The sequence below is a fragment of the Emydura macquarii genome, unplaced genomic scaffold, assembly GCF_026122565.2.
Source record: "Emydura macquarii macquarii isolate MOO-44397 ecotype Brisbane River unplaced genomic scaffold, CSIRO-AGI_Emac_v2 contig_3530, whole genome shotgun sequence".
Classification (NCBI taxonomy): domain Eukaryota; kingdom Metazoa; phylum Chordata; order Testudines; family Chelidae; genus Emydura; species Emydura macquarii.
This window is the reverse complement of record NW_027133667.1, coordinates 5,383,009-5,410,988: the sequence shown is the minus strand read 5'-3', so window position 1 is coordinate 5,410,988 and position 27,980 is coordinate 5,383,009. Positions and strand designations below refer to the sequence as shown.

General features: G+C 40.4%; 1 protein-coding gene across 4 annotated transcripts in view; it reads left to right on the top strand.

Annotated features, from left to right (window-relative positions):
* CHRM2 (cholinergic receptor muscarinic 2) overlaps nucleotides 1-27,356 on the top strand; it is a 137,106-nt gene extending 109,750 nt beyond the window's left edge. For all 4 annotated transcript variants that reach the window (XM_067536048.1, XM_067536047.1, XM_067536046.1 and 1 more), the window contains one exon: nucleotides 17,607-27,356. In XM_067536048.1, coding sequence (XP_067392149.1) covers nucleotides 17,651-19,060 — 1,410 coding nt within the window. In that variant the 5' untranslated portion in view covers nucleotides 17,607-17,650 and the 3' untranslated portion in view covers nucleotides 19,061-27,356. The remainder of the gene's footprint in view (nucleotides 1-17,606) is intronic.
* The last annotated feature ends 624 nt before the right edge of the window (nucleotides 27,357-27,980 follow it).

Genomic DNA, 27,980 nt, shown 5'->3' with positions numbered 1-27,980 from the left:
ACTATAAGGCTAAGACTAACACTTCAAATAATACTAAGTATAAATGAAGAACAAAATCTTAACACTAACTAAAAGGAGCTTCAAGCAGGAGTAGCTGACGATCGCCCCAATTAACACGATTTGCCCCTTCTTATACCCTGAGCAGTAGGGGTCCTCCTTCTAAGTCCAAACTTGGATTCTTCACCCCAAAATTATTAGGGTACACTTATTCTGCAGGCTGGCAGTTTCATGCGTATTAATGATATATCCACATCCTTTCCAGACGGTTCCAGACAGTTTGTTTATCTCACCTTTGTTATTTCTGGCCCTTTGTGGATTCTGTGGTGTATCTGTGAAGTTTCCTCAGGGCATAACCTGAGACATCCCCTCTGTTTTGATGCCTCCTTACTTATCTAGGGTAAAGGTTATAACCATATATGTCTTATCCTTTAACTCATCATTACTTATCTGGGCCAAAGGTCCCAAACATATGTATGCTAACTGCCTTGGCTTTCATAAGGGATGTGGCCTGTAAGGTACCTTGCATTACAGCTAAAATACTTTAATATAAATCTAGGACTCCATTATAATAAAACAACAATACTTGAATCTATAAAGAAATATATATGTGCAAGCAAGCAGGCTAGTCCTATAGACTACACAATAAATGGGCTGAAAGAGTCACAGATGTTAACATGAACCTGAAACTGTTCAACATTGGACAGTTTTAAACAAGGTTTGTGGTTATGTATGGAGACCTCAGCCAGCACAGTACCATTCCAAATACATTATTAAAAACCCTTTAAACCCTCTATTAAAGATACAGAGAAGAAGTAAAAACAGTTAAAGCATTTGAAATGTAAAGTATTAAGGCTTTCATTTTAACAACATTCTTTGTTTTCTTTCCCTATGGCTGTAGAGAGTCTTTAAAGGAAAACAAAACAAAACAAAACAAAAGCAACCTTTGTTCTATAATCTTTTAGTTGGTAATGTTCTTTTTGGGAAAAGAGAAGCTAGTTGAGATGGATGAGAGCTGTTGTTGTTAACGTCCAATCCCATTTGCAAGAAAACAAAACAAGACAAACACAAAAGGGAAAAGAAATGAACAGCAAAAACAGAAAGTGCAGCTTCTCTCTCAGGTTTTGACTCTCACTGGCAAGCTCACTGCTGGAAAAACACAGGCGCAGCGCACAGTCTTATCAACCACTCTGTGACCTGCACACTTTTTCCAGCGTCAGGATCTTTAGGGCACTGGTTTTAGCTGTCTCTTTTTGACTAAACCAGACTCCTATTAAACAGAAGGCAAAAGGAGAAGTACAGGAAAGAGGAGAAATAAGATAGGGAAGGAAAAGGACAAATACTGGCAGGGACTGGGGAGGAGAGACACAAAGTCTCACATCCCAGGTGATGTTTGGGATTGAGTTGGAGCCAGTGGAGGTGGCAATGTCAACTGGGACCCATTATCTGGCCCAGTCCGGTCAGGACATTTCTCAGGATTAAGGTGAAGAAGGTCTGGGGGTTCCAGGAAACAGTGGAGCAGTCCTGGTAGTGACTCTCTTCTTCTCTCTTTTTTGTTTTTTCATCAGCTAGAGTTGCTGTAGCCAGATTTTTTCCCCATAGTTATTTCTTTTTAAGAACCTGTGACAGAGTGGAGGGTGATAAACCCCTCAGCTGCCTCTGTCACCCCTAACCCAGTGGGCTGGGCTGAGGTGGTGCAGGTCAGCTGAGCCAAGAACTAAAAAGGGAGCAGGCAACAGCTGACTGCACTGATTAGGCTATGCCAGAGCCTGACCAATGAGGCAAAGGGGGAACAGCTGGTTACCTTGCCAAAGAGGATATATAGGACAGCTCAGGAAACTGGGAAAGGGGGGAGGTGTGGTCAAGCAGGGTGGGGGAGACCAGCCAGCTGCAACGCTGAGCCCTTAAAATGCCTGGGAGCAGGAACTGGGGAACTGACTGTGTGCACTGTAAATAAATGAGCATGGGTGACTGCAACACAGATGGCTCTGAGTCCTTTGTACAAGGGGAGAATCCTGAAGGTCAGGAGGGCCTGGCAATGTGGCCCGCTAAAGAACCCCAAAAGAGTGTATTGAGAGGAATATTCCATCCTCTCACTATTTTGTCCACCAATAAGCCTAATTTCCAAGACACCAATATTGATTCTTTGATTTCAGGTTCTCTACTCCTCTTGTTTACCAGTTATAATCTTAACAGTCCTTGAGTGGTATTAGTAAAATCCTTTCTATTTAAATTAATTGTCTGTCTGTCTCCTTACTTAAAAAAAATTATATAACAGGTAACTGACAATTTATGAACTTTCACTCACTTTTTACAGTTGAGCTTACAGTTAGGGTACATTTGTTGGCACAATTATCACAACAGGCATTTGTCCCCAAGTAAAATTACTTTTCCAGGCAGTATTTGATTTCCCATAAATCTGCTCCATTGTGGATGAACCTCTTAAATGAGTTGTTAGGTAAATATGGAAGTAGACTGAGAGAATTAGGTCATGCTGGTGACATTCCAGATAATAAAAGTGAAAAGTCAGGTAGCATAACTTATAACTTACCAGTGTTCTCCACTAGATAACACTCTAGAAGTGTTTGCAGTAGAGAAGGGATCTAAATCAAGGGACTAGAAATGACAGATAAGCAGGAAATCTCAGAGACACCAACGAAAGGAAGGGAACAAGGACTAAAATACACACAGAGGTGCACCATCACCCCACCAGAAGGCTTTGTGTCTCGTTTTATGGAGCACAGCATAATCTCTACCAACTCTCATGCATCCAGTCATCTCCAGTGGACTGGTGACATTAGGAAGAGCACTATATAATCACAGACCACTGTCTCCCTGGATGGTGGAGCTGGCATTTAGCCCTGGGTGCGAAGGGCTGCAGTCTGGGTAGCCCTAACATGGGTTACAGAAGGCTAGGCACAGTATAGCTCTTTCTTTGTAGCAATCTAATCTGCTCTTCCTATCCGTCTGAATTGTGTCACTCAGAACCATATCTAAGACTCTTAACAGTTCGAATTGGAAATAATCCCACTGACAGCCTGCCATGTATTTTCCTTTACTCTTTCACATTCACACTAGCGTGTTGTTACAAAGTTTTTCATGGATGCAAGGCTCCACATGTTGATTGTTGTTGCAGACAAACGAGGTAGATCAAATATTGAACTGACCAACTTTTACAGTGTCTCTCAACCAAAGTGAGGAAAGAGCCTAACGCTGTTCCCTTGAGTGTTGTAGTCCTGACCGCAAAGATGCAGTATATGTTTTTAACATGCATGTACAAGCCCAGAGACCTTCCCAAAATCACTTGTTATTAAGCTGTTTCTGATAAATATTATATTTCTGGTTAACATAGACTAAGGGGCTTGTCTTACCCCTGTAGTGAATAATTCATATTCAAAGTTAACATATGGTACCTTGTTAGTTAAAGCCTGAGTATGTGACTACCAGTAGCAGTAGCTGTGCATCAGAGCCAGAATTGCCCTTGCAAGGATATTTTAAATCTGTAGTGGAGAAAAATTCAATTTGACTACAACCACGATCTATGTAATTAAAAGCAAAGCAGGTACCAATTGTTTACTGAGGCATAAGACAGCCAGCGAGTTATACGGCCTATTAAAAATGTTGCAACTGTGAATGAAAAAGGCTACATCTACAGACAAACTGCTAATTGAATTTTTGCTCCTCAAAGAAACTACAAACATTCAGGTTTTCATTTCACAAAAATGGGAGATAATTGTGCAGGCTCATAACAAGAATCACAAAGCAATAGTAATAAGAACACCTTATGTGCTATATCCCACCTTCCAAATGAAAATTTCAAAGCACTTTACAAAAATGGGTATTATCCCCATTTCACAGATGAAGGAACACAAGCTGTAGGATGCTGTTCTCCCATCTTTTCCCAAATGATCTAAAACCTTCTGAAGTGCAACACCTGCCTGGCAATCTTTCGAGAACAGATTCTCTCATGAGAATTCTGATATCTCCCATATCTAGTAGGATAGGAAATACCATTAAACAGGCTCTCTAACTATTGGTCACAGCTGGGAGCATGACCTGCAGAGGTGCTCAAACATAAAAAGTTATTGTTGCCCAAACTTTTTTTAGTTTCAAAAATGGGTTTGAGTTTGGTTCAACTTCGTGGGGAGGATTAGAGTCAGTTCTTTTATCTGAGCCTGTCCTTTCCATAGTTCTAAACCAAATCTGCACAGATTTGTGCAGGGGAAAGGGAGGTAAGTAACAACCAAAATGGATGGATATGGAAGATGTAGAAATGGACCACATTTCCAGGTTCTCCAAAACTCAGTAAAAGAGTGACTAAAGTCCATTATGAAATCACTGATTGTCTTCGGATAGCATTCTGCAGAAGATTGTTCCGGAAGTAGAACCTATAGTATTATAGCTGATGCCTAGATTATGCATTGATTGGTGAAGGATGAACCAAAGAGAGATAGCACGCTCAATTTGTCGATTCCCAAACAAGAGACCTATGTTTATAGATGTCCAAACTATAATACCATTATAAGACATTATTTAGAAAGCTCCAGCTGACCATTTTCAGAACACAGTGCCAAATCCTTTTTTTCACAGCCTACCTGTAAGGAGATATAGATGAGCAAAGATGAGGGACAGGAAAGGAAGGAATAGGAGTGGGAGGAATTCCAAATTTCAGTAAGTGGCCAAATGATTTAAAATCCATCTCAAATAATAGTGTGATTTTCCTCTGATTGTGGTTGGCATATGGATACAATGTTCACTGGTGTTCTATAACTACAATAGATGGCTAGATTAGATGATGTCCTGAAGAATAGATATTCAAGAGCCCAGCCTCCCTTCAGTGGGCATAATTTGCACCTGTACAAGTTTCAGATGTTTCCTTCCCCTTCCCCCCGAATGAATGACGAGGGTCAGTTTTAGCAGTTGGACAGCTACCTACCTTATTTGCACCTGCCTCTCTATAAAATGTTAACCTGCTAAGGTCTGGAATGGAACAGAATGGGACCTGTACTTACTGAAAACTCAGAAGTGGAGCAGTCGCTCTGTGTGCAGTAGGTATCAAGTTTAATCTGCACATTCTTCTATGGTTCAGAGGATTACACACTGGCCTCAGTAAATTCTGTGCCACAGGGACATACTGAAGCTTTTGACCATATGCAGCTATTTCATTATATTGCCCATTAGCTTTCCTGATAGTATTACAGAGGATATCTAATTTATCTTTTCTATTCAGGGTTCCCTCACAGTATCTTTAATTTCTAGATATAGGGTTGTTTCTCAAATCTGATTTGCCCACCCACTTTTTTTCCTGTCCTTCTTCTGGAGTGGAAGACCAAATGGATTTTACCTCATGATTGGAGAGATTCTATTGCTGCTATCTGACCACTGGCATGAGCAACCACCATGAATTCAGTGGAGCCATTGAGATGGTTGTCTATAGTAGTGCAGGAATTGAGTGGTTATTGCTGGAGCTGGTCAGGAATTTTTCTGTAAAACATTATTTTTAACTAAAAAAACCTGCTGATAAGCAGAACAAAAACTTCACAGTAAAGGGTCAGCTTCATCAAATTTCCTGTTTTGAAAAATGTTGAAGAAAAAAATTGAAATTGTAGAAATATCATTTTGACATTTTTTAAACAAAAAAGTTCAGTTTTTCAGGTCAAAACGACTTTTGTTGTTTCAAAATTTTAATTAATTTATATTAAAAGTATAAAATGTATAAGGTCGAAACAGAAATGAAACATTTCAAAATTATTGAAACAAAATATTTCTATTCTTTGTTTTTGTATTTAGCAAAAATGTTCCCTATTTTGACTTTTTGTTCCAGTTTGAGATGAGGGGGGAAAAGGGGGGCAGAGAGAATCTCAAACATTCCCATGGGAAAACCATTTCTAGCTCAATTCTAGGTGTAGCTGAGTGAACACTTTAAGAAACTTTACTGCCAGGAAGTCAATAGAATCAAGCACCTCTCTGCACAGATGACAACGTGTAGCTCTTGATGTAGAATGGCACAATTTTTGGCACGATTCTACTTAAAATGATTGAGATGCTGGTGAGAGTAGTGGCTGGGGGCAAAGCTTTCCTTCAGGATTCAATGAGTTAGTCGGCTTCTGAGGAGTAGGACAGCTGGTTGCTTTCTATAGCTGGTGAGAAAGGCATCCTGGGGCATTTCAAGTATGTGCTATCAGTAAAGCTGGTGTATGGGAAGAGACTTTGAGCCTGGCTAGATGACAGGTAAGTGCTGTGCAGTGTTGTGAATAGGAAAGTCACTGATAACAGCAAAATGCTAGAACCAGTTCCCATTAAGCTAAATGGAAAGACTCCCACTGACTTCACTGGAGTTGGTTTGATAGAATTATCAGCAATATTGTTGGGAGCTGCAGAATCGCTGTGAGATTTTGTGGGCCTTTATGGGTTTCTGCAGAATTCCATGCGACTCTGCAGGAATGCTGTGTGATTTCAAGAGATCTAGAATGATTCTCTGGCACGTCATAGGACACTGCAGGTCTTTGCCTGACTTTTGGCATGCTGTGCAAATTATAAGTGAGAAACTCTGTATATTGCTTAAAGCCTATACGTGTTTTTGTTTGCTATCATTATTTCACTGCCAATATTCCTGCAACCTTTGGGGTATTGTGATCATTTAAACCAATAAAAAAGTCCTGTTTCTTTAGCTCCATATATGGCAGTTTTTAGTAAGATCTTCAGTTATGTCATGAATTAGCTCCAAATATTAAGAGCAAAGTAAGTCTCAGCTTGAATCACCTTTCTGAATCTTCTCCTCCACCTGTGACTTTTTTTACCTGTCAGCCAGGGACTTCAAGTAGCTCTAATAAGCTTTCTCAGTTTGAAATTGCAGACATGATACATGACTTGAGGGTAATGAAGTGCTTTAATTCCAATTCCTACTTGGCTGCTGAGGTAGTGTTTACCTGTCATGACACCAATTATTCAAGGAATATCTCCTTGGAATCTGGTATTGTTCCCTCTAATCTTAAAAGAAGCTTAAATACCTCCTTTGCTGAGGAAAATTTTCCTTGGCAGCTGAGGATATGACTAATTTTCATCAGGTTTCTAATTTAGTATTCTGTCGACGGTGCTTGAAGAAGTCATCTATATACAAATACAAACTCATCTTGTTCAGCGCAACATATAGGAAGAATTCCAATGAGACTGTAGCGATGGCAGGGCAGCACAAAGCTTGCTCTGATGAAGGGAGCAGAATGACCTGAGGAGCCAAGTGTAAATCGATGTAGTTCCAGTGGAGGAGCTGAGAAGCTAGCCCTAGTTTTGTTAACATTTGATGCAACTGACATGACATTCTTCTGATTTATTTACAATCTACTATCAGGCACCACTTTGATCTGGTTCAAATCCTATCTGCAACATCAAACAGTTATCATGGGTCAGATTAGATCAGATTAGGTCCAGGCTTTTGTGCATTGATGAACCTCAAGGATCAGTATTAGGATCGCTCCTTTCCTGTAGCCACATGCTGTTATACTTAGGATAGGGGTTGTATTCGTGTATTTCAATTCTTTATTTTCCTTGCTAGGCAGATGTGACTCAAATCCTCTGACACCTCAGGATAACATCAGTTTGCCAGGCTGAGATTTCTCACAGCATATGAAAATGCCTAATTCCATGAAAATTTGAAACAAAATATAGATTTTTTTATGGCCAATTCCAACCATCTGTTGTGTGGCACATCCAGCCAGGTGATTCATTTCTTTAAGCTCAGCTCCTGTTATAAAGAGCATAGGCACGGATGGGATATATCAATTCATTTTGTAAATCCTAAACTTAAGTAACCGGGGTGGTTCCAAAGACACTGGAGAGAAAAGAAATTCTCCACCATAGGCGGTACACCAACAGCAGAACGGCTGCATGGCTTTGGCTGCACTGGTATCCACCACTCTGGTATCAGTGCTTTGCTTTGTGTTCTTCAGAATTCAGGATGCATAAGCCCTTGCTCCTTTCTTGGCCATTGTCTGTCCTGCCCTCCAAACCCTAATGCATGGAAATGTGCAGAGAGAACTCACAAAGCTGCGTGCCTAGGGTATAGCATTCATGCAAGGAGATCCCCAGCTGGTGCAAATTGTCTTAGTTCCATTGAAGGATTTGCCTCATGGAGTGTGAACCCTCTGCATGGGTCACCCAAACCCTTCTTCCTCAAACTGCAGTGAAACAACACCACTTGCAGGATGTCTGAGGCCCTCTGATGTCATGGAAAAATGGGGAGGATTCACACTTTTGAAACTAGAACATTTCTTATCAGAATATTGCCATGTTGGGACCTTCACCTCATTACTGTACAAATCCTTTCAATTTGTCGAGATTTGACTGCTGCAGTTCTTTTGCTTGAAGTGCTCCCATTTATATTTCGTCCTGAATGCAGTAAGCACAGAATGAATCAGGCCGTATTTTTACAGATCCTCTCATGCTTGAACATCGCTAGGATGAACAATGTGTTTTAAGATTTGAAAATTGTTTCAACTTCTATATTAATTGAAATGGCTAAGATTTTCTAAGCCACTTTAGTAACAGATGCACAATTTCCCATTAATTTCAGTGGGAGTTGTGCATCTAAAGCCCCTACACAGTTTTGAGAATCTCAGCCTTACTATTTATCTTTCACATTTGTGGCACTTAATGTTTGTGGCTCTTTACAGCTGCAGAGATGCTTTTGAATATTGCGAACACTTTTTTAAAAATAAGGAACACCTAATCAGATGCATGCTGGTGCTATAATTTTTATTTATCCTGCCTATGCTCAGATTGCCCTAGAGAATGTATTTTTGGAGAACAGGTATTGAGCCTGCTCCACGGCTTTCCTGTGCCAATTAAAATGTGCACTGTTTTTTTCGAAGTGGAGAATCCCATATCTCTGCCATCTGGCTATTGTTTACTAAAGAAAAATGGTGTATCCTCTCAATTCCCACTTTAGGCATGAGTGTTGTAAAGTATGGACTATACTGGTTAAGGAAAAACTTCTTTCCATGCAAAAATAACCAACTGTCACAGAAATTACTCTGTCACATGAATGCTATGCTGTTTGGCTGATTCCTGTCAACCATACTGATTTGGATACTTCAGTGATATAAGTATCTGACTATGTATCTTAGTGACCCATTGAATTATACTCAAGATCATTCTCTTTTCCCTGACTGTGACACCCATGTAGAATCAACATTTTCATTGTTATTAGATTGTAAGCAATATTGTGTCAGTATTCAGAGACTGGATATTATTGGATATCGGATATTATTCTATGTATGCTTTCTTTCTTTCTTTCTTTCTTTCTTTCTTTCTTTCTGCCTTTGGTTTGCAACCTGTGGTGGAGAATTCCTTTTCTCTCCAGTGTCTTTGGAATCACCCTGGTTACTTAGGTTAAGGATTTACAAAATGTATTGACAAGAGAAATCTTCAATGACTTAAACACAAAAAGGAAGCTTACAAGAAGTGGAAGCTTGGACAGATGACTAGGAAGGAGTAGGAAAATATTGCTCAAGCATGCAGGAGTAAAATCAGGAAGGCCAAAGTACAATTGGAGTTGCAACTAGCAAGGGATGTGAAGGGTAACAAGAAGGGTTTCAACAAGGATGTTAGCAACAAGAAGTAGGTCAGGGAAAACATGGGCCCCTTACTGAATAGGAGAGGTAACTTACTAACAGATGATGTGGAAAAAGCTGAAGTACTCAATGCTTTTTTTGCCTTTGTCTCTGTCAGCTCCCAGAATACTGCTCTGGGCAGCACTGTATAGGAAGAAAGTGAGCAGCCCTCAATGGTGAAAGAACAGGTTCAGGACTATTTAGAAAAGCTGGACATGCACAAGTCCATGGGGCCGAATACAATGCATCCGAAGAAGCTGAGGGAGTTGGCTGATGTGATTGCAGAGCCATGGGCCATTATCTTTGAAAACTCATGATGATCAGGGGAGGTCCCAGATGATTGGAAAAAGGCAAATATAGTGCCCATCTTTCAAAAAGGGAAGAAGGAGGATCCCAGGAACTACAGGCTAGTCAGTCTCACCTCAATCTCTAAAAAAATAATGGAGCAGGTCCTTAAGGAATCCATTTTGAAGCACTTGGAGAGGAAGGCAATCAGGAACAGTTACCATGGATTCACCAAGGGCAAGTCATGCCTGACCAACCTGATTGCCTTCTATGATGAGATGACTGGCTCTGTGGAGGTGGGGAAAGTGGGGGACGTGATCTACCTTGACTTTAGCAAAGCTTTTGATACAGTCTCCCACAGTATTCTTGCCAGCAAGTTAAAGAAGCATAGGTTGGATGAATGAACTAAAAGATAGATAGAAAGCTGGCTTGATCATCGTGCTCAATGGCTCAATGTCTAGTTGGCAGCCATATCAAGCGGAGTGCACCAGGGTTGGTCTTGGGGCAGGTTTTGTTCAACATCTTCACTAAAGATCTGGATGATGGGGTGAATTGCACTCTCAGCAAGTTTGTGGGTGACACTAAGATGGGAGAATGGTGGATACCCTGGAAGGTTGGGTGTAGGATACAAAATGACCTACACAAATTGGAGGATTGGACCAAAAGAAATCTGATGAGGTTCAACAAGGATAAGTGCAGAGACCTGCACTTAGGATGGAAGAATCCCATGCACTGCCACAGATTAGGGACTAACTGGCTAAGCAGCAGTTCCACAGAAAAGGACCTGGGGATGTTACAGTAGACAGGAATCTGGATATGAGTCAACAGTGTGCCATTGTTGCCAAGAAGGCTAACGACACATTGGGCTGCATTAGTCGGAGCATTGCCAGCAGATGGAGGGAAGTGATTATTCCCCTCTATTTGGCATTGGTGAGGCCACATCTGGAGTATTGTCTCCAGTTTTGGGCTCCTCACTACAGAAAGGATGTGGACAAATTGTAGAGAGTCCAAAGGAGGGCAACTAAAATGTTTGGGGGCTGGAGCATATGATTTAAGAGGAGAGGCTGAGGGAACTGGGCTTATTTAGTCTGAAGAAGAGAAGAGTGAGGGGGGATTTGCTAGCAGCCTTCAACTACCCGAAGGGGGTTCCAAAAAGGATGGAGCTAGGCTGTTCTCAGTGGTGGCAGATGACAGAACAAGGAACAATGGTCTCAAGTTCCAGTGCAGGAGGTCTAGGCTGGATATTAAGAAAAACTTTTGCACTAGGAGAGTGGTGAAGCACTGGACTAGGTTATCTTAGAGAGGTGGTGGAATCTGCATCTTTAGAGGCTTTTAAGACCTAGCTTGACAAAGCCCTGGCTGGGATGATTTAATTGGGGTTGGTCCTGCTTTGAGCAAGGGATTGGACAAGATGACCTCCTGAGGCCCCTTCCAACCCTGATCTTCTATCATTCCTTCCTATCTGTGGCTCCATAAAATAAGGCATAACAAAAAGGAAATATTGTTTTCCACGGGCATTTGCACAAACAGAAATGAATTACCTGAATGGCCCAGGAAGTAATGGACCCACTCCAGGACACAGTGATGGTTGAAGTATGTTTCTTTAAAAATTCAAAGCCCAGGTTTTCAAAAATGAGTGCCAAAGTGCTGTTTGAAATCCAGAAAGCTATTGGGACTAGTTCTATGGAAATAAGGCCACTTATTTATGTGATAAAATATGGGCTTAGTAGCCTAACCCTTTGTTCCTATTTTTTAACATCTCGGTCCAAATGAATATTTGCAGAGCAATTTTTGTGATCACTTAGTTGAATGTTGAGCTCCTCTGATTCACCCAGATCTAATTTCATCATCAGTGCAAAAGGGCTACAGATAAAGAACAAACCAGAGTGTCAGTGAGAGCATTATAGAGTGGGACAGACACCGGATTTTCTGTTTGGTTGGAAATTCTGTGATTTTGATTTTTTTTTTCCATTCTGCAACACACTGAAAGAAAAAAAAAATCAGGAAATGAAATTCCAGGGAAGAAAATTACTTTTGGATCAATCAAAACATTTAGTTTCAATAAAATCAAATGTTCCATTGCAATTTTGACTTTTACAAATTTTAAATCAGATTCTTAAGCATATATATAAATGGAATAAAAAGTTGTTTCAAATGGAAAATTGTAGAGTTCCATTCCAAAAGTGTTTCATTTTGACCTTATTAGAACACTCTGGTCCATCCCTCCTTTTAAAATAAATATTCACCAAAATTGACATTGCCACAAAATGTTTCCCTTTCAATTAATCAGCATTTTCTGACAGAAAAACATACTCCTGGAAAATTTCTGACCAGCCCTATAGCATTATTTTTCCTTTTTCATTGTTGGCCTTTTTTGTTGGCCATTGTTGGCCATTCCATAACCCTTTTTGCCCAAGCCCGTCATTAAAGGCTCTAATAATTTCACACTCCTCCATCCCATTGTAACTACCCCCAGTCCCAAACTGAAGATTTTTGGCAGCACCCTACAGGCTCTCATCTCCTAAGCCTACCCCCAAAAGGTTCCCAGCAAATAAAAGAGAATGTTTGCTCATTCTTTCCTTTCCTTCCCTTCCCATCCGTCATCTCTTTGAGATGCAAAAGGGAAATGAATAGGAGTCCATTTGGAAGGCAGTGAGGTTGCAGTCTCATTTTCCAGAGCCTTGTGCTTGCAGCTGAAGTAAATGTCAGGTGAAATGCCACAGAACCAGTCAATGTTAAAGACATGACGAGAACAACAATAACTTCCTCCCATCTCCTTAAAGTGACAGCTCAGGTTTGCCTCTCAATCCACACAAACAAATCCACAATAACACTTTCTTCTTGAACTGTTTCCTGGGCATTTGATGTCCCAGAACCCTGGGCACCTGGATTTCCAGAGTCCTCTTCCAGCCTTACATGAAATAGGAAAAAAAACTAATCTGTTTCTTTTTCAGATCTCCACAGCCAAAGTGCTCTGAACAGTTTATTTTCATTGAAGCCAATGTAATTACCCCTGCATACAAATGAAGTAATCCAGTGGTAAATCAGACCCTTAATTTTTAATTGCCTTTCTCCAAATCCCCTCCACTCTGTAAACATCTTTCAGCTGCACATATTAGTCAAGCTAGGCTCACCAGAACAGTGTAGAGAAGAATTACCTCCCTAGGATATGATTTGGCTATCTTTTCACTGGTCTATGGCAGGACAATGCTTGTATGCAGTCCTACCTAGGGACAAGGAGACATCTGAATCATAGTGTGTGTTCTGCTCCTTGAGGTAAAGTCCAGTTTTATGGACCAAAATGATTAGATAAGATTAGCATGTTTACTTTATATTTTTTTAGGTTTGTCCAGTGCAGTAACAAGCAAAAGCAAACTGGAAGTTATGTCAGCAGGTCAAAGGGAGTATGCAAATACTTTCATGATCATACAGATGGTCAAATACTGCACCACAAAGAAACAGCTGCTGGAAAAACGGTGGTTTAAAGAACAAACACTAAACAGAGTATCCTGATCCTGAGAGGGGCCTCTGGACACGATGATGATGATGATAATAATAATAATAATAATAATGGAAAAATAACTCATTACTCTTCAGAGCCTTACTATACAGCCTCTTCTTTGGAGCTTCCCACAACCAGAAAGATGATATGTTCCCAAGACCAGGCTTTCCCCTGTGCAATTTTGAGTTCAGAACATTGTGCTAAAGTCCGTAAATTAACCAGTTTTAGACTGTTAGAACAGAGGTGAGCAAGTTGTAATTAAGTGCTGTACAAATCTCCAAGCCCTAAAGACATAATGAAGGCAGTAACATCAATGCAGGCATTGCCACCGATTCATGTACCACTGTTCGTAGGGGTGCATTTTTATTTTTACTTAATTTCTGCTGTTGCCAGAAACAGAACATGCATTTGTTCTGTTAATTTTATGGGACTGCACTGTTTCCCATTTCAAGACATGCACAGAGATTTCTTGCTATGTCCTTAACTCCTCCTCTTTGGGAGTCAGGAAAAAACAGGGTCAGCAGGCCCCCTGGAATACAGTTCTTGAAGAAAATATGCTGTTCTGGGGCCATGGGGAGCCAGAAGTGAGGAGAGTGGGCAAGAGTGCAGAGGCAGTAGCACTGCATACAGAAGCCTCCTGACTCTGCCAGATTCCTGAGATAACCCATACAGGGAACACTTTGGCCTTTTGTTGTTTGGGAATGTGCCATGATTTTTTACAAAAAGCAAAGGTGAAATATGTAACATCTCTTAAATTCTGCAGTAAAGTCTACCAAATGTGGATCAAGTGAACTATTCCATAAGTACCAAAATTCCCCAAGGCAGAAAAATGTAAGTTCAAAATGCAGTTGGGAAAGGTTGGTAATAGAGTGGCAATAATTCTTTTGAACAACAACTACTGAGGTTTCAAAACTTGCTTTCCTTCCTCATTGGAACAAGGATAAAATGTTCAACTGTTTTCCACCAAGTGGCATTGTGTCAAAAGTCCATTTTTGGATTGAAGAGGTTCCAGTTTTTCCAGTTCGGCTCTTCTCTTTCTCCCTCTGGCAGAAGTGACTAGAGAGCCCTGGAACTCAGAAATCTTCCCACTGAAAACTCTGTTGAAATCAATAAATTTCCACAAAATGTTTTGGCTTTGACATAACAGCCTATTTTGACAAAAAATAAATTCCATTGAAAATGTTCCGACTTCTTGGGAGGAATTTTAAATGATCTAAAAGTAAGGTTTAGTGTCAAGAAATCTTTGAGTAGCCATGGTGATGCGCTGAGGACAGACACATGCATGGAATGAAGCAGCAGTCTGCAACTTTTTAACACAGGGGAGGAGTACTACATACCCATGCTGTCTTATACCAGGCATTTAACTGGTTCCAGTGCAAGTACTACAGGGCTTCTCACCATATAACCGGTAACACAGATTACAATCTCCTCAGCCTACCCCAGGACTTAGCTCTTTCTGAGTCCTAGAACCCTTGCCCCTGCAGGGTGGGGACCTCAGCCCACAAGGACCACAAGGTCTTGCCCTATCCCATGAGCCCAAGATCCATCACCGAAATCCCAGGTCTTTCATCTCTGGGAACTGTTAGTTTTATCCTTTTACCCGCACTGGAAACCGGCTGTAAATTGTGACAAATTAGGTACTAAGCACATTCCTACTTAACCCACTGTGGCTTGAAGGTGCTGCAACGAAGGTGAGAAACTCCCTGATCCTCTGCCAATTGGCCCATGAGAGAAAATTCCTTCCTGACCCCCAAACAGGTGATTGGCTAGACCTGCAGCATCTGTCAAGCCAGGTTCCCCTTCCTAGGTCAGAGTGGGTAGGCTGGGGCTGCTGGAACGGAGCTGAAAGAAGATCCACATGGTCCCTCTCCAGGTTAAATCCTGGAACTGAGGAATGCTGGCTAATCACCACCCCTCACCCTCAGCTGGTTAATGGGTGCCAGAGACTCCTGGGGGGCGGGGAGCTACCTTGGGTCCCTCAGTGAGTTTCTCCTTCTCTTGCACCTGGGACTGTCCCCCCTCAGCACCAGCCCCATCAGATTCCCCCACTCTTTGAAGCAAATGGGTAGCATTTCTAATACATAGAGTAAACTGCTAAACCTAGAGCATAATTAATCAATGATATCTAAGCTCTTATTCTTTTGCGGCCCTTCTGTTGTATTCCCTTTAGTCTGTTCATACTATCAAAAGCACACACGTGAATTAAAATGATCTCACCCTTCTTTTCAGCCTCCTTCTCTCCCTCTCTCTGAAATGCTCTTATTATCATCAACCCCACCCTAATAGATCAATAGAAAACAAATGTCTGTCCATCCATCTGTCCATCTAGGTTTTATACAACCCTCATCGCAATAGAGTCTGAGAAACTTTTTCCCAGCTGCGTTTTCACTTCACCACAACCTTTGCCAAACAAAAATCTGAGATAATTGTAAATGTTAGAGACAGATACATAAGCTCTGGTTTTTGTCAGTTGTTCTGCATAAGATACAAAATTACAATGTTGTCACTGACCTCAGGCAAAGAATCCTTAACATTAGTATAGTCTTCCAACATCTCTAAAGGCCCAAGTTTGTTTTTCTTTATGATTACAGGTTAGTTACTGTGCTGGCAGCTGCCATAATCTTTGTCTTTTCTAGCCCCAAAGAAAAAGTGCAATGATTTCATTACAGTGAAAATGGATCATCCTGGCTATGAAATATGGATTATATGTGCATGTGTGTCACCTGGTTAGTAGTAAGAACCATAGAAAGAAATTCTTGATTTCCTAGGGCAGTATATGTGTATTATGCAAGTTGAATGGATTTTTTTTTCTTCCTTTAGTCACACACCCAACCTTAAAAGCTGCATCTTAAAGATCTGATGCCTTGTAGAAAACTTTGGAAAACATTCCAAATAGAAACAATCTAACTTTGTCACATCTGGCCTTCATGCCTTAATAATCCCTTGAGCACAACACATAAATAATGTACACTCATAGACTGAACTGCCAATTCAATTGCATTGTATTGATTTCAGAGACAGACACAGAAAAGGTTGCTGTATAACCATAAGGGAAAAATAGGTGTTAATTTCTTGGTTATTTATCAAATGTATATTACTAGTATTTTGCTTATTATTTATTGAGTGTTGACAGTGTGTTTTATAAGGCGGAAAACAGGTTGGTAAATGTGAACATAACTGAATTTTTTTGTTTCTTTATGATTCACCTGCTATCATTTCACACCTTATGTCTTGATTCTCTGTGACATCAATGATTTCAACCACTTATTATGTCACAAAACAGAGGATTGTGACAAATAGAGGATAAGTATTATACAGTTAACTCTTCATGTTAAAAATTCATTTATTCATGCACAAACAGAAAATAATTCTACAGAACTACTTTTAAAAAGATCGGTGAAATCTGTGGAGGGGAAAAAAAACTTGATACTACACATACAGATATGTTTCTAATTAGATGGCCAGATCCTTTGTTGCTATACATTGCTTAACTCTATTGGCGTTAGTGGAGCTTCACAGATTTATATCAGGTAGGCATCTTGTCTGGAATAATTTTCAGTTTCCCATGCAGTGTCAGCCTCTTTACAAACTCTGAAAAGAAGTAATTGGTATGTAATATCAGAAAATTATTGGGAGAAATTACATCAACTTATACTATGGACCTCATAGAAGCCTTCTTGGTTGCACCTTACAAGATAGAGAGAAACTTAAGTTACCTTTTACCATCCAATTCCAAATAAAATTCATCTTCAGTCAAGATTTTAACAACTACATATTCTCTTTGCTGGACTTCCCAAGAAAGGTTTAATTTAGATATGGGCTTGAACCAAAACCCTGGATAAGAACATTCCTAAACTTTGGAGGTGTGGGGAGGGACTTGAAACCCAGATTCAGTTCCAAATGTTGTGAATAGTTCTTAGTTTTATAATGGACAGAAGAAAAAAAACTTGAATCTGAACAAATATGCATATTAGAGTGTCAAAAATCTAGATCTGGATCCAAATTTTGCATCCTGGTTCCAGCTCTAATTTAATCACCTCTATATATTACTCCCAACAGGAAATTACAAAATAGCAGAAAGTTTTAGGTAAACCATGACTATGTGGTTCTGCCAAACCACAATCTGTTGCATACACTTTTTCTCTGGGTTACATTTGCCAGAATCAAAGGGCTAATTTCATAATAGTATTTCATTTGTTTTCTTTCCTCTGCAGGTTTAAGTGATAATTGGTCATCGGGTTTCTTGTTAGAGACAGAAATGAATAACTCAACTTACATAAACTCCTCCGCCAAAGCTGTGATGCCACCAGAGAGTCCCTATAAAACTGTTGAGGTGGTCTTCATAGTCCTGGTAGCAGGGTCTCTCAGTCTAGTGACCATCATTGGGAACATCCTGGTCATGGTGTCAATCAAAGTCAACAGACACCTGCAGACTGTCAACAACTACTTCCTGTTCAGCTTGGCATGTGCCGACTTGATCATTGGTGTCTTTTCCATGAACCTGTACACACTTTACACTGTGATTGGCTACTGGCCCTTGGGCCCTGTGGTGTGCGACCTATGGCTGGCTCTTGATTATGTGGTCAGCAATGCCTCTGTCATGAACCTTCTCATCATCAGCTTTGACAGATATTTTTGTGTCACCAAGCCTCTGTCCTACCCTGTAAAGAGAACCACTAAGATGGCGGGCATGATGATTGCAGCTGCTTGGGTGCTGTCCTTCATCTTGTGGGCACCTGCAATCCTGTTCTGGCAGTTCATTGTTGGGGGAAGAACTGTTCCTGATGGGGAGTGCTACATCCAGTTTTTTTCCAATGCTGCTGTCACCTTTGGCACTGCTATTGCAGCCTTCTACCTGCCCGTTATTATCATGACCATCCTCTACTGGCAGATATCTCGTGCCAGCAAGAGCAGGATAAAAAAAGGAAAAAAGGAACCAGCACAAAATCAGGATCCAGTTTCTCCTAGTTTGGTCCAAAGTAAAATAGTGAAACCAAACAATAACAACATCCCAACCAGCGAGGATGGGTTGGAGCACAGCAAAATTCAGAATGGTAAAGCCACCGGAGAGGCTGTGACAGACAGCTGTATTCCAGGGGAGGAGAAGGAGAGCTCTAATGACTCCACTTCCATCAGTGTTGTTGCTTCTAATGTGAAGGAGGATGACGCTACCAAAGAGGCCACCAAGGCTTCTGTCTCCCAAGTCCACTCTAAAGGAGAGAATTCCAGGCTGACGTGCATCAGGATAGTCACTAAATCCCAAAAGGGGGACTGCTGTGCCCCCACCAACACCACCGTGGAGATTGTGGGCACTAATGGCCAAAACGGGGATGAGAAGCAAAACAGCGTGGCCCGTAAAATTGTCAAGATGACCAAGCAGCCAGCCAAAAAGAAACCACCACCTTCTAGAGAAAAAAAAGTGACCAGGACTATCTTAGCTATTCTCTTAGCCTTCATCATCACCTGGACACCATACAATGTGATGGTACTCATCAACAGCTTCTGTACGTCCTGCATCCCCAACACTGTATGGACTATTGGTTACTGGCTCTGTTATATCAACAGCACCATCAATCCTGCCTGCTATGCGCTCTGCAATGCTACCTTTAAGAAAACCTTTAAGCACCTTCTTATGTGTCATTACAAGAACATAGGAGCCACAAGGTAAAAAATAAAAATCATGGAAAGGGGGAAGAAGTTCCAAGTTTTAAAAAACAATGCCATAGCACTTTATGCTCTAGTTTGGAACATGCAATCAAGGAGCCTTGTGGAATCACTGACATGGGGCATCAGCTCTGTCTTTGAGAACTGCACTTAAATCTTTTTTTTTTTTTTTTAATTATCATCATCAATGCCTCTGGGGGAAGTGTTGATTGAATGACGTCGGTAGGGAATGTGGACTTGAGGCACGGTTCCTTGTTTTCTGATGGTATCATGCAGAAGGGCTTTTTGAGTCTATGATTTTTCTCAGTTCTTGTAGAATAACAATAATCTTTTTTTCTGTGTGTGTCTGTCTGTCTGTCTGAAGAAAAAATGTAAGGATGCTTTGAAAGTAAATAAAACATAACTAAGTGGGGAGGGGAGGGTAGAGAAGACAGAGAGACACTGAGCAATCCAAACTCATTTTGCAAAGATTGTTTCCAAAGTTCAAAGCTGAGAATTATTTTTGTCAGGGTCTCATGTTGAGAATCTTAAAGTTAGGCTAACTATGACAGCTAATATATTATCTTTACCTCTCTCCCATCACCAAAAATATAATAGACAAAAGTGTTCTTTATCTCACCATGGATCCAGTGATTCACCATCCATTGTTCTAAGCATATCGGCTCACTCAGACTGAGGGGGTTGGTCCCATGGTGCCAATGAAAATGAAGATGAAAAAAAAAAAAAAGGTCTTTTCCAGCTTGCTATACCACAGAGACTCTCTTGAGACCCTTATAAGCCAAAGCCTTTGAGGATTTAGTTCACTTAAGCTCTTTTATGTAATATCCCCCAGGAAGTTGTATTTTTCTTCAATCAGCCTTTTCTTCGTTTTTGCACCTTCCCTGCCCAGGGCATAAGGATTGAAAATCAAAGCCAGCTGTGAATTAGAGGTTTTCATCAAATTAACACCCATGTGGCCCAAATTAAGGAAGTAAGTTGAGAGCAGCAAGAGTATATTATTATTAGGCAAGGAAAGAGTTATATCCATTTCTGATGGGCACAAACATTAAGTCCAGGATTTGCTTGTGACTTCCAGAGGTGAACAGTTAACATAAGAAAGTCCATCTTAATGTCCAACAGAGAGAAGATTCCTACTAATATATTTGTCGTAAGAAAGAAAATAACTGAACGTAGATCACTGTGCCCACCTGGAAGTGCCTCTGGGTATGTCCCTGGAATGAAGAAGCCAAGGTCCTTCTTAGGCATATGGTGGGAACTATGTATACTTTATGGAAAAGATATGGTGCTGGCCATGTTGCTTTTTGTATCAGCATAGAGCAATATTAGCACTACCTATCAGGAGATAACAGTAGTAAAGGGGCAGGGAGGAAAGCAGCGGTTATACAGATATAGGCACGGCAATATCATTATTTTAAAATGTTCCAAAATTTGTCATTTATTCCACACCTGACTCCTCCTGACTGTAGAATAGCTCTTTTTGCATTATTTGATATATATTATGGTAGCAAAATTGGGCACTGTGTGAAATTGACAGAGTGCATCAGATTAAAGTAGACAGCCATTTTCTGTGAGATTTGCATATGTCAATATCCTTCCTCTCAGTGACATTTCCAGACACTAACAAACGTACGCCTATGGATTTTGCTATCCAAAGACACTTCTAGAGAGATACTTCCATGGGATTCCTTCACTGTAAACCAAAAATATTCACCAGCATCTGGAATTATATTCACCCAAAAAATAGACCACTAAAACATCCAGATATATCATCCTATTATATTACAGTCTTCCAAAGTGAACTTCAAAATAGCAGCCTTTTGGATTACGGGGAAATTAAACTTGATGACTTAACTTTTAACTTTTTCAGATGTTCAACTGAATTGTGGATTTGGGCACTTTGGAAATAGGCCCTTTTAACATGTAACAGTCCAAGTTCCTGGCAGAAAGGAAAAATTAACCATGAAACAAAACAAGGTCCAAAAGTATCTATGCCAGATATATTTTGACCAACCCTATCTTAATTTGCAGTGGCTTGTAATTTAAAGTGCCATTATTGGGGAAATAAAAGAATTAACTCATTAATGGCCTGTTCCAAAGCCCTTTGAAGTATATGAAAAGACTTCCATTGACTTCAATAGTTCAAAGCATTAGGTTTAATAGAGCAAATGCTTGCTCATTAAGGGTATGATTCTGCAACCCTTACTCATATTGACCAGCATTGCCTCCCATGAGTCACAGCTTTACTGTGATTACTCAATTAAGTAAGTGCTACTCAATGTAAGGTTTGCAGAATTGATCCCTGAGTGTCTGTCAATGCCACCTTCACCTGACACGTCTTGAAGATCTAAAGGAAGTTGTTATCTGGACTATATTGTTTATTCTCTTCCAGAATAAAATCCAGAGACAAAAATCAAAGAGAGTGAAATATGTTCACTTTCTATATCTTTCTTCAGGAAAGAATAGCTTTCCAAGAGATTGCGCCTGCTCCTCCCTCCCACAATAACACATTCCCAAAGGGGGACGGGAGGGGCAGTATATTCTTCCCTGAAACCACTAACAGTGCAACTTTTCACCTTGGACCTTTGACATGCGCCCACATTCCACCCTGGACTCTCAGGCCATCACCAGGACATGTATTACAAATGCGCTTAGCATCATTCATAGGTTAAAAGTACACAGTTACATCACATGACATTTTGTTGCATCTCATGACCTGATGAGGCACAGTGTGATGTGAGGAGAAATTGACATTGTGTCGAATACCCACCAAGAAACGAAACACAACATACAGCTTTCTAATGCTTCTCTCTAACACCATCACTGCCTTTAATCCTATGGAAAGAGAGGTTTTATTTCAAATCATATTAACAAACAGTACATTTGAACATTTGAAAGACTGGGAAGACACACTAACCACATATTTTACCCTTAGGGTATGTTTCCTAGTTGTATGAAAAATGCCTCCCCTGATACACACACACACACATTCTTCAAAATTTTAGAGTTCCAAAAATGAAATAATGTATCTGCAAACACAAACACACACACAGAGTGTATTTATGCGATATAGACTTTTCAATATTCAGTGTGCTGCATGGGAATCATAGCCATTCTGCGCTCCTTGACAACTAATCCGAGATGCAGAACAAATTCCTATTCATCATGCTACGCATACCCTCCTTGTGACACGAAGGCTTGGAGAGCCTCACACAATCTGTAAGGTTTAAATTCAGTTTGGAGGTGGATTAGCGAGATACCATTGAGAATCATCTCTCATGACTAGCAAGTAATTTGTTCTTTCAAACAAGGTTGCACTTGTTAAAACACCTATATAGATTTTATAATCCCTCACTCCGTACCTTTCCTTGTTCTTCCAAACCTACATGATACTTCACATTCACTTCATCCCCCCCCCCCTTTGAATTATAGTTCTGCAGGATGTAAATGTGATTCTTTTTTAAATGGTGCCTTCTGCCTACCCATTTTGACTCCCCATTTGTCATCTGAATCTGTCAGCTTCATTGACTGACAAAAACCAAAAACTGACAAAAACTGTTGTTGGTTCTGCTGAACCAATGAAGTTGTGAAGGACGAGCTGCATTCTGTTCTGTTCCATGCAGCATCAACAATAGCACCAGCTATCTTTGTAATACCAGCATCAATATCTTTGTAATGCAGACAGCAGAAGCCCAGCTGGAGTTTTACATTCCATACTGAGCTGGTAATTCTCACCTTTCATGTAATTTTAGCAACTCATGTATGTGTAACTCATTAAGAAAAATAAATATGGAAGACAACATTTCGCTCTACTTGCCCCTCTTATTGGCAGTCTCCAGAATGAGGGCAAGACATGACTAGGCACTGAGCTTGAACCACACTTTCTTCTCCGTAAAGGTAGCAGCACCTCTAGGTCAGGACTGAGTCACATTTTTCAGTCCATTGTCGGAAGACTTGCAATTGTCACTGTCCATTCTATAGCTGTTGTCTGCAGAGAGGACAACAGCCTGAAGGCATGTCAACATGGCGCCTTTTGCGAGCATTAACATCACTCTAGGAAAAAAATGTAAGGCTATATCAACTGTCAGCCAAAGTAACATTGAGAAATCTGCTTTCAGCTATGCGCAAAAACCTAAGGAACATTCCTGTCAGCCATCTGTTTGGGATTTTTATTTATTAAGGATCACAAGGTTCCATTTGGACATAAAAATGCTTTTGATTGTTGTCTTGTGAAAAATGGGCCATACAAAACAAAAGCAAGTGAATTTATGTAAGGCTTTTTTCTCTCAAATGCCAATAAAAACTGGAGCCGTCGGATCAGCTCTTGGACACTGGTTGTTTTAGACCCAGTACAGCATGGAGGGAAAAAAGCAATTATAAGTTACTTTTGCATTCCCTAATCCTCAGGTCAGCAGGCATCTTGTCTGGGGGAGAAACTTAGAGTAGCCCTGGTGTGTTCAAAATTACACCAGCTCTAACGTTGCCCAGCAATCTCTCTCCCTTGCCATGTACCCAACACATGCTGTATACCAAGGCCAGGAAAGTAGGTTGTGAACATCCAGACTTGCTGGTTGTAATGCTGCTCCAGAATCCTTTACATTGAGGAAATTACCAGCTGGCCAGTGAAGCTAATTTTCCAGCTGTTTTGTGCCGCCAGAGAGGTGCAAAGCCGATGAAATAGGGATCATAAACTAGTCCTCTGTTGATTTGTTTTGGGAAGGGGACTCTAAGATATCTTCTCTTGTCACTCAGACTGCTGAGAAAAATGATGACCACATGGAAATGTTTTGAGAACCTCTGAGGCATCTCCTTTATAATATCATTCATATTCCTACTCGTCCCATCTCACTTCCTGATGTGACGTCTTCTTTTAGAGCAGCAAAAGCAGTTGCCAAATCCATACAAATTTGTTTCTGAAGTAAAAACCCAGATTCACCTCTATGCTCTGGCTGCTTTGTGATGCTGGGACAATGTTAAGGCAAGCTGGTCTTCTCTGGCAGTGCGGGTGTGGAAGAAGAAGCTGAAAAAGAAAGCCAGCAACTCTGTGACACCAGTCAGCTAATGAAGGAGCTCTTAGTGGGTGATCAGGATGTTTGCAACAGGCTCCTGGATTGTCTGGCTGAGGTACAGGACAGTTAATAAAAGGGTCAGGCCAAGCAAAGAGGGCCCCTTCTTTTCTCTACCTCACATCGAACTGGATGCACACTTGTTCCTGCTCTGCAATTCAACTCGGTAAACCTGCCAGATTCCCCCCTTCTGGCACTTCTTGGCTTTGATTTTGAGTATCTGGGGCTACTTAAAGACTCTTTTCCCCAATGCCAGGCCTTTGGTGGCTGCCCTAGGCTCTGTTTGCTGACAGATTTTACTCTTTTACACTGCCACAACTGTTCAAGCCTTGCCATGCTGGTGGAACCATCAGCCACTCTGACTGCTCTAGCCATTCACCTACCTTTAACCAGCCAGTTCAACCAGCTTTACAGTTTGTGTCCCAGGAGCAGCGCTGGCGCATGCTGCTGATTCTGGCCGCAATCCAAAGACCCCATACGAATAACTCCAAAAGTCACAAGTCAATGCTTTTATCAATTGCGAAGCCAAATTCGTATCAAGGAATAGATTGCTGGAAAATAAACTGCGTGGTTTAAAGGGGGTAGATTTTCAAAGGCACAAATGGGAATTGGCAACCACAGCCAATGGGAGTTGGGGCCCTACCTGCCCTTTGTGCCTTTGAAATCCCAATAAATATCAATGTAGATATAGCTAGTAGAAAAATAAACAATAGAAATTGGGGTATAAAAGTGGGTGGGATAAAAGTGGGTGTGCCTTTTTTCACCCAAATCTACAGAGTCTTTTATGCCCCACGTATAGTGCCATTGATTGTGAACAAAACCTCTGCCCCTGTATTATCATATCATCTGCCCATGTATGTTGCACTTAGCTGTACACTTTAAAAGGAAACTTTTTTTTTTAAATTTAGAAAACCTTTCCTCCTTGAAGTACACTAGTAAAAGTCCCTAACTTTCTTTTTTTTCTTTTTTGGTTCTTTTCCCACTTCTCTTCTGTCATGTTCTTGGAAATAAAGCTATGTTTCCTCTCATTTTTGCTGCTTTAATAAATGTCTTCCCATGCATTTCAGCAACTGATCTGCAGTTTCTCCCATCTTTCAGACACAGGGCGTGCTAATATACTGATATTTCTGCCCTGCTGGGTTCATGCCATTTTGTAATGTGCAAGCCAGCCTGGTTCAATTTCATGTTCTTATATATACTACTGGAGATAGTAACTTCAAATCGACATATATTTTAAATGCTTTAATTTTAGGGGAAAAAACAACACAAAAACAAGACTATCATCTCCCTTTCCCATCCTTAAAAGTGTATCAGCTCCAAACCAGAAACAGCATAGGTAATAATGGAGACTAGAGATTGTTATGATGAAATATTACATGACAAAACACAGTGCAGTGGTTTGTGCAGCATGAAATGACAAAGTGGGAGCCCCATCATCCATCCTGAGATACCAAGGTACTTTAAAATATTTTAAATACTCTCTGACTTCCACTGCCTTTTTAACCAGGGAAGTCCAAACCTGGGAATGTAACCAGAGCCACTCTGATTTTGATCAGTACCACACTCTGCAACCAATGTCTTGCTATTATTTTCTTTCATATTTTTACTTCCCTCATTTTTCTATAATCTCCATTTCTTCACTATGGGGGGGTAGGGGGAAGGTAGCACTGCTGCATACATATCAGTGTTCCCTGAGCTTGAATTAGCACAATAGCTGGTGGATTTGGCAGACTCACACTTGGCTCTGCTGCTGCTTGAAGAAACTAAAAATAGTAGACCACACCATGTCTTTTCCCCTCTAAATCTCTGTCTAGTCCTTCAAAAGTGTTTGGAGACTTCAATTTCTCTTCTTTGATATGGTGGGCAAAATTCACACTGAATTGTATTTATGAAGGAGCATGCATGAAAAGCTTTTCTGGTAAGATATCCCAAAATGCATTGACTCTCTGGGAGACTTTGGTATCTGGTGGTATCAGACGCAGTATCACCGTGGTAGTCATTAAAATGGAAGGTCCTGTTTCTGTTTCCATGTGTTTAACATACAAATTGTTTCACCTACTGGCACCAAAGAAAGCACAGGAAGCATGGGGAAGAAGATAAACTTTACGTTCCCAAAGCTCCAAACGGACAGGCAGATTAAAAGCATTCTGGTCTCCCACTTAATGCTGTTCATCTACTCTGGGTTGGCTCAGAGGTTTTGGTTCCACAGATGATTCCATCTTTAAAGTTCTACCCCAAAGATAGCTATCCTTTTCTGAAGCACATCATAGTGATGATAATAACAAAAATATAATGGGTGAGAATGTGCCAAGGTCAGTAATACATTGACTTGTTTATGACTTAGCTCTTAACTTCTGGTGCCAATTTGAGGAGGTCATTTGTGAACAAGAGTCTAATATTCAAACTGTAAATACCTTTAGACAGTGTATTTTATGACCAACAGCATACCTTGGCTATGTACAGAAATAATACAATATGTGTAATATTATCAAGATAAGGTTGCAATGTAAATATATCTACAATGAATGTTCAGTTACTCTTCAAACTGTATGTACAAAGAGGGGCCCAGTCTCTTCTTGAGATCTAATTTTTGTATTATTTTTTAATGCAAGGGTATGAAACCTATTGTTAATTTGCAAAATTCAGTATTCTTGTCTTAAAAGTTTGAAAAAAGTGCATTAAATATAAATGGTGTCCAAAATCATATGGCAAGCTTGAGAAATGAGAATCTACAAACCAGAGCTGCTGGAATTTGGTCGCATTTTTGATGCCGTACATTTGATCTCATATAAATAAGATAAGCACAAGTTTTATGGTTGGCTATGTAAGGCTAACCCACGTTATTATATATACCTTATAGATATATATATATTTATATATACTGTATAGATATATACATATTATATACAGCATTCACAAATGAAAGAAAAGCATGGTAAAGAGACATTTCTGGGAAGTTGTGCATAATGTTGCAGTTCAGAGGCAACAAAGACTGATATAGAGCGACAGAGTATGTTATGCAGGATGAGGAGAGCCATAGCCAGCTAGGAAGGAGAGGCTCCAACATAACTAGCGAAGGACTGAGCTGATGAGAATTTGAAATATTTTGAAGACACAATGAAAATTACATGCAATATATGTGTATGTACCTCTGCTGAGTTGTATTCCTAGTTGAAGCATTACATTAAAAAGCAAAGTATAATAATAATAATAATAAAAATGTTTTTGTATGTGGTACCTCTGTTGTTGTTTTTTTTTTTCCTTATTGAGCAAACTACATTGTTTGCCCACCTGTGATAATGGGAGGTATAAGGTAACTAAACTGCTTCAGCCTGAGTTACATGGGTGTTCACTATTTCTCTCTTTTAGGGACTTTGTTTTCCAAGGACTGCCTGGTGAATGGAAAATAGTCCAACTTTACAATCTAGGGATCAAATACCTTAGTCCTCCTTTCGCTCTTCCTATTCTCTATTTCCCCTGCTTTATCTTTATACATCTTTTCCTCAGCCTCTTTCAGTGACCCTGTTTTCCCTCAGGAGAACTTAAGTGCAGGATCCTGTCCATATTTTTAACAAGGGGTTCTACAAAATATCCCTCCTCCTTCCACTTAGCTTGGGGTATATTCCCATGTCATTGGGACACAATCCCTAAGAGAGAGGAGCAGTGAAGGGATGGAGATAGCTATTCATTGGTTTTCCTGTTTAAATAGAGGCATGTTTTCTCAGTTATCCAACGAGAAAGGCAGCATCACTGGCACAAAAACTTATAGTAATTGCCCTTTGCTTGAAATGTCTATAATTTGTTCCTAAAACATATATAGGGCTGGATTATCCAAGATGCTGAGCCACCTTCAACTCCCAT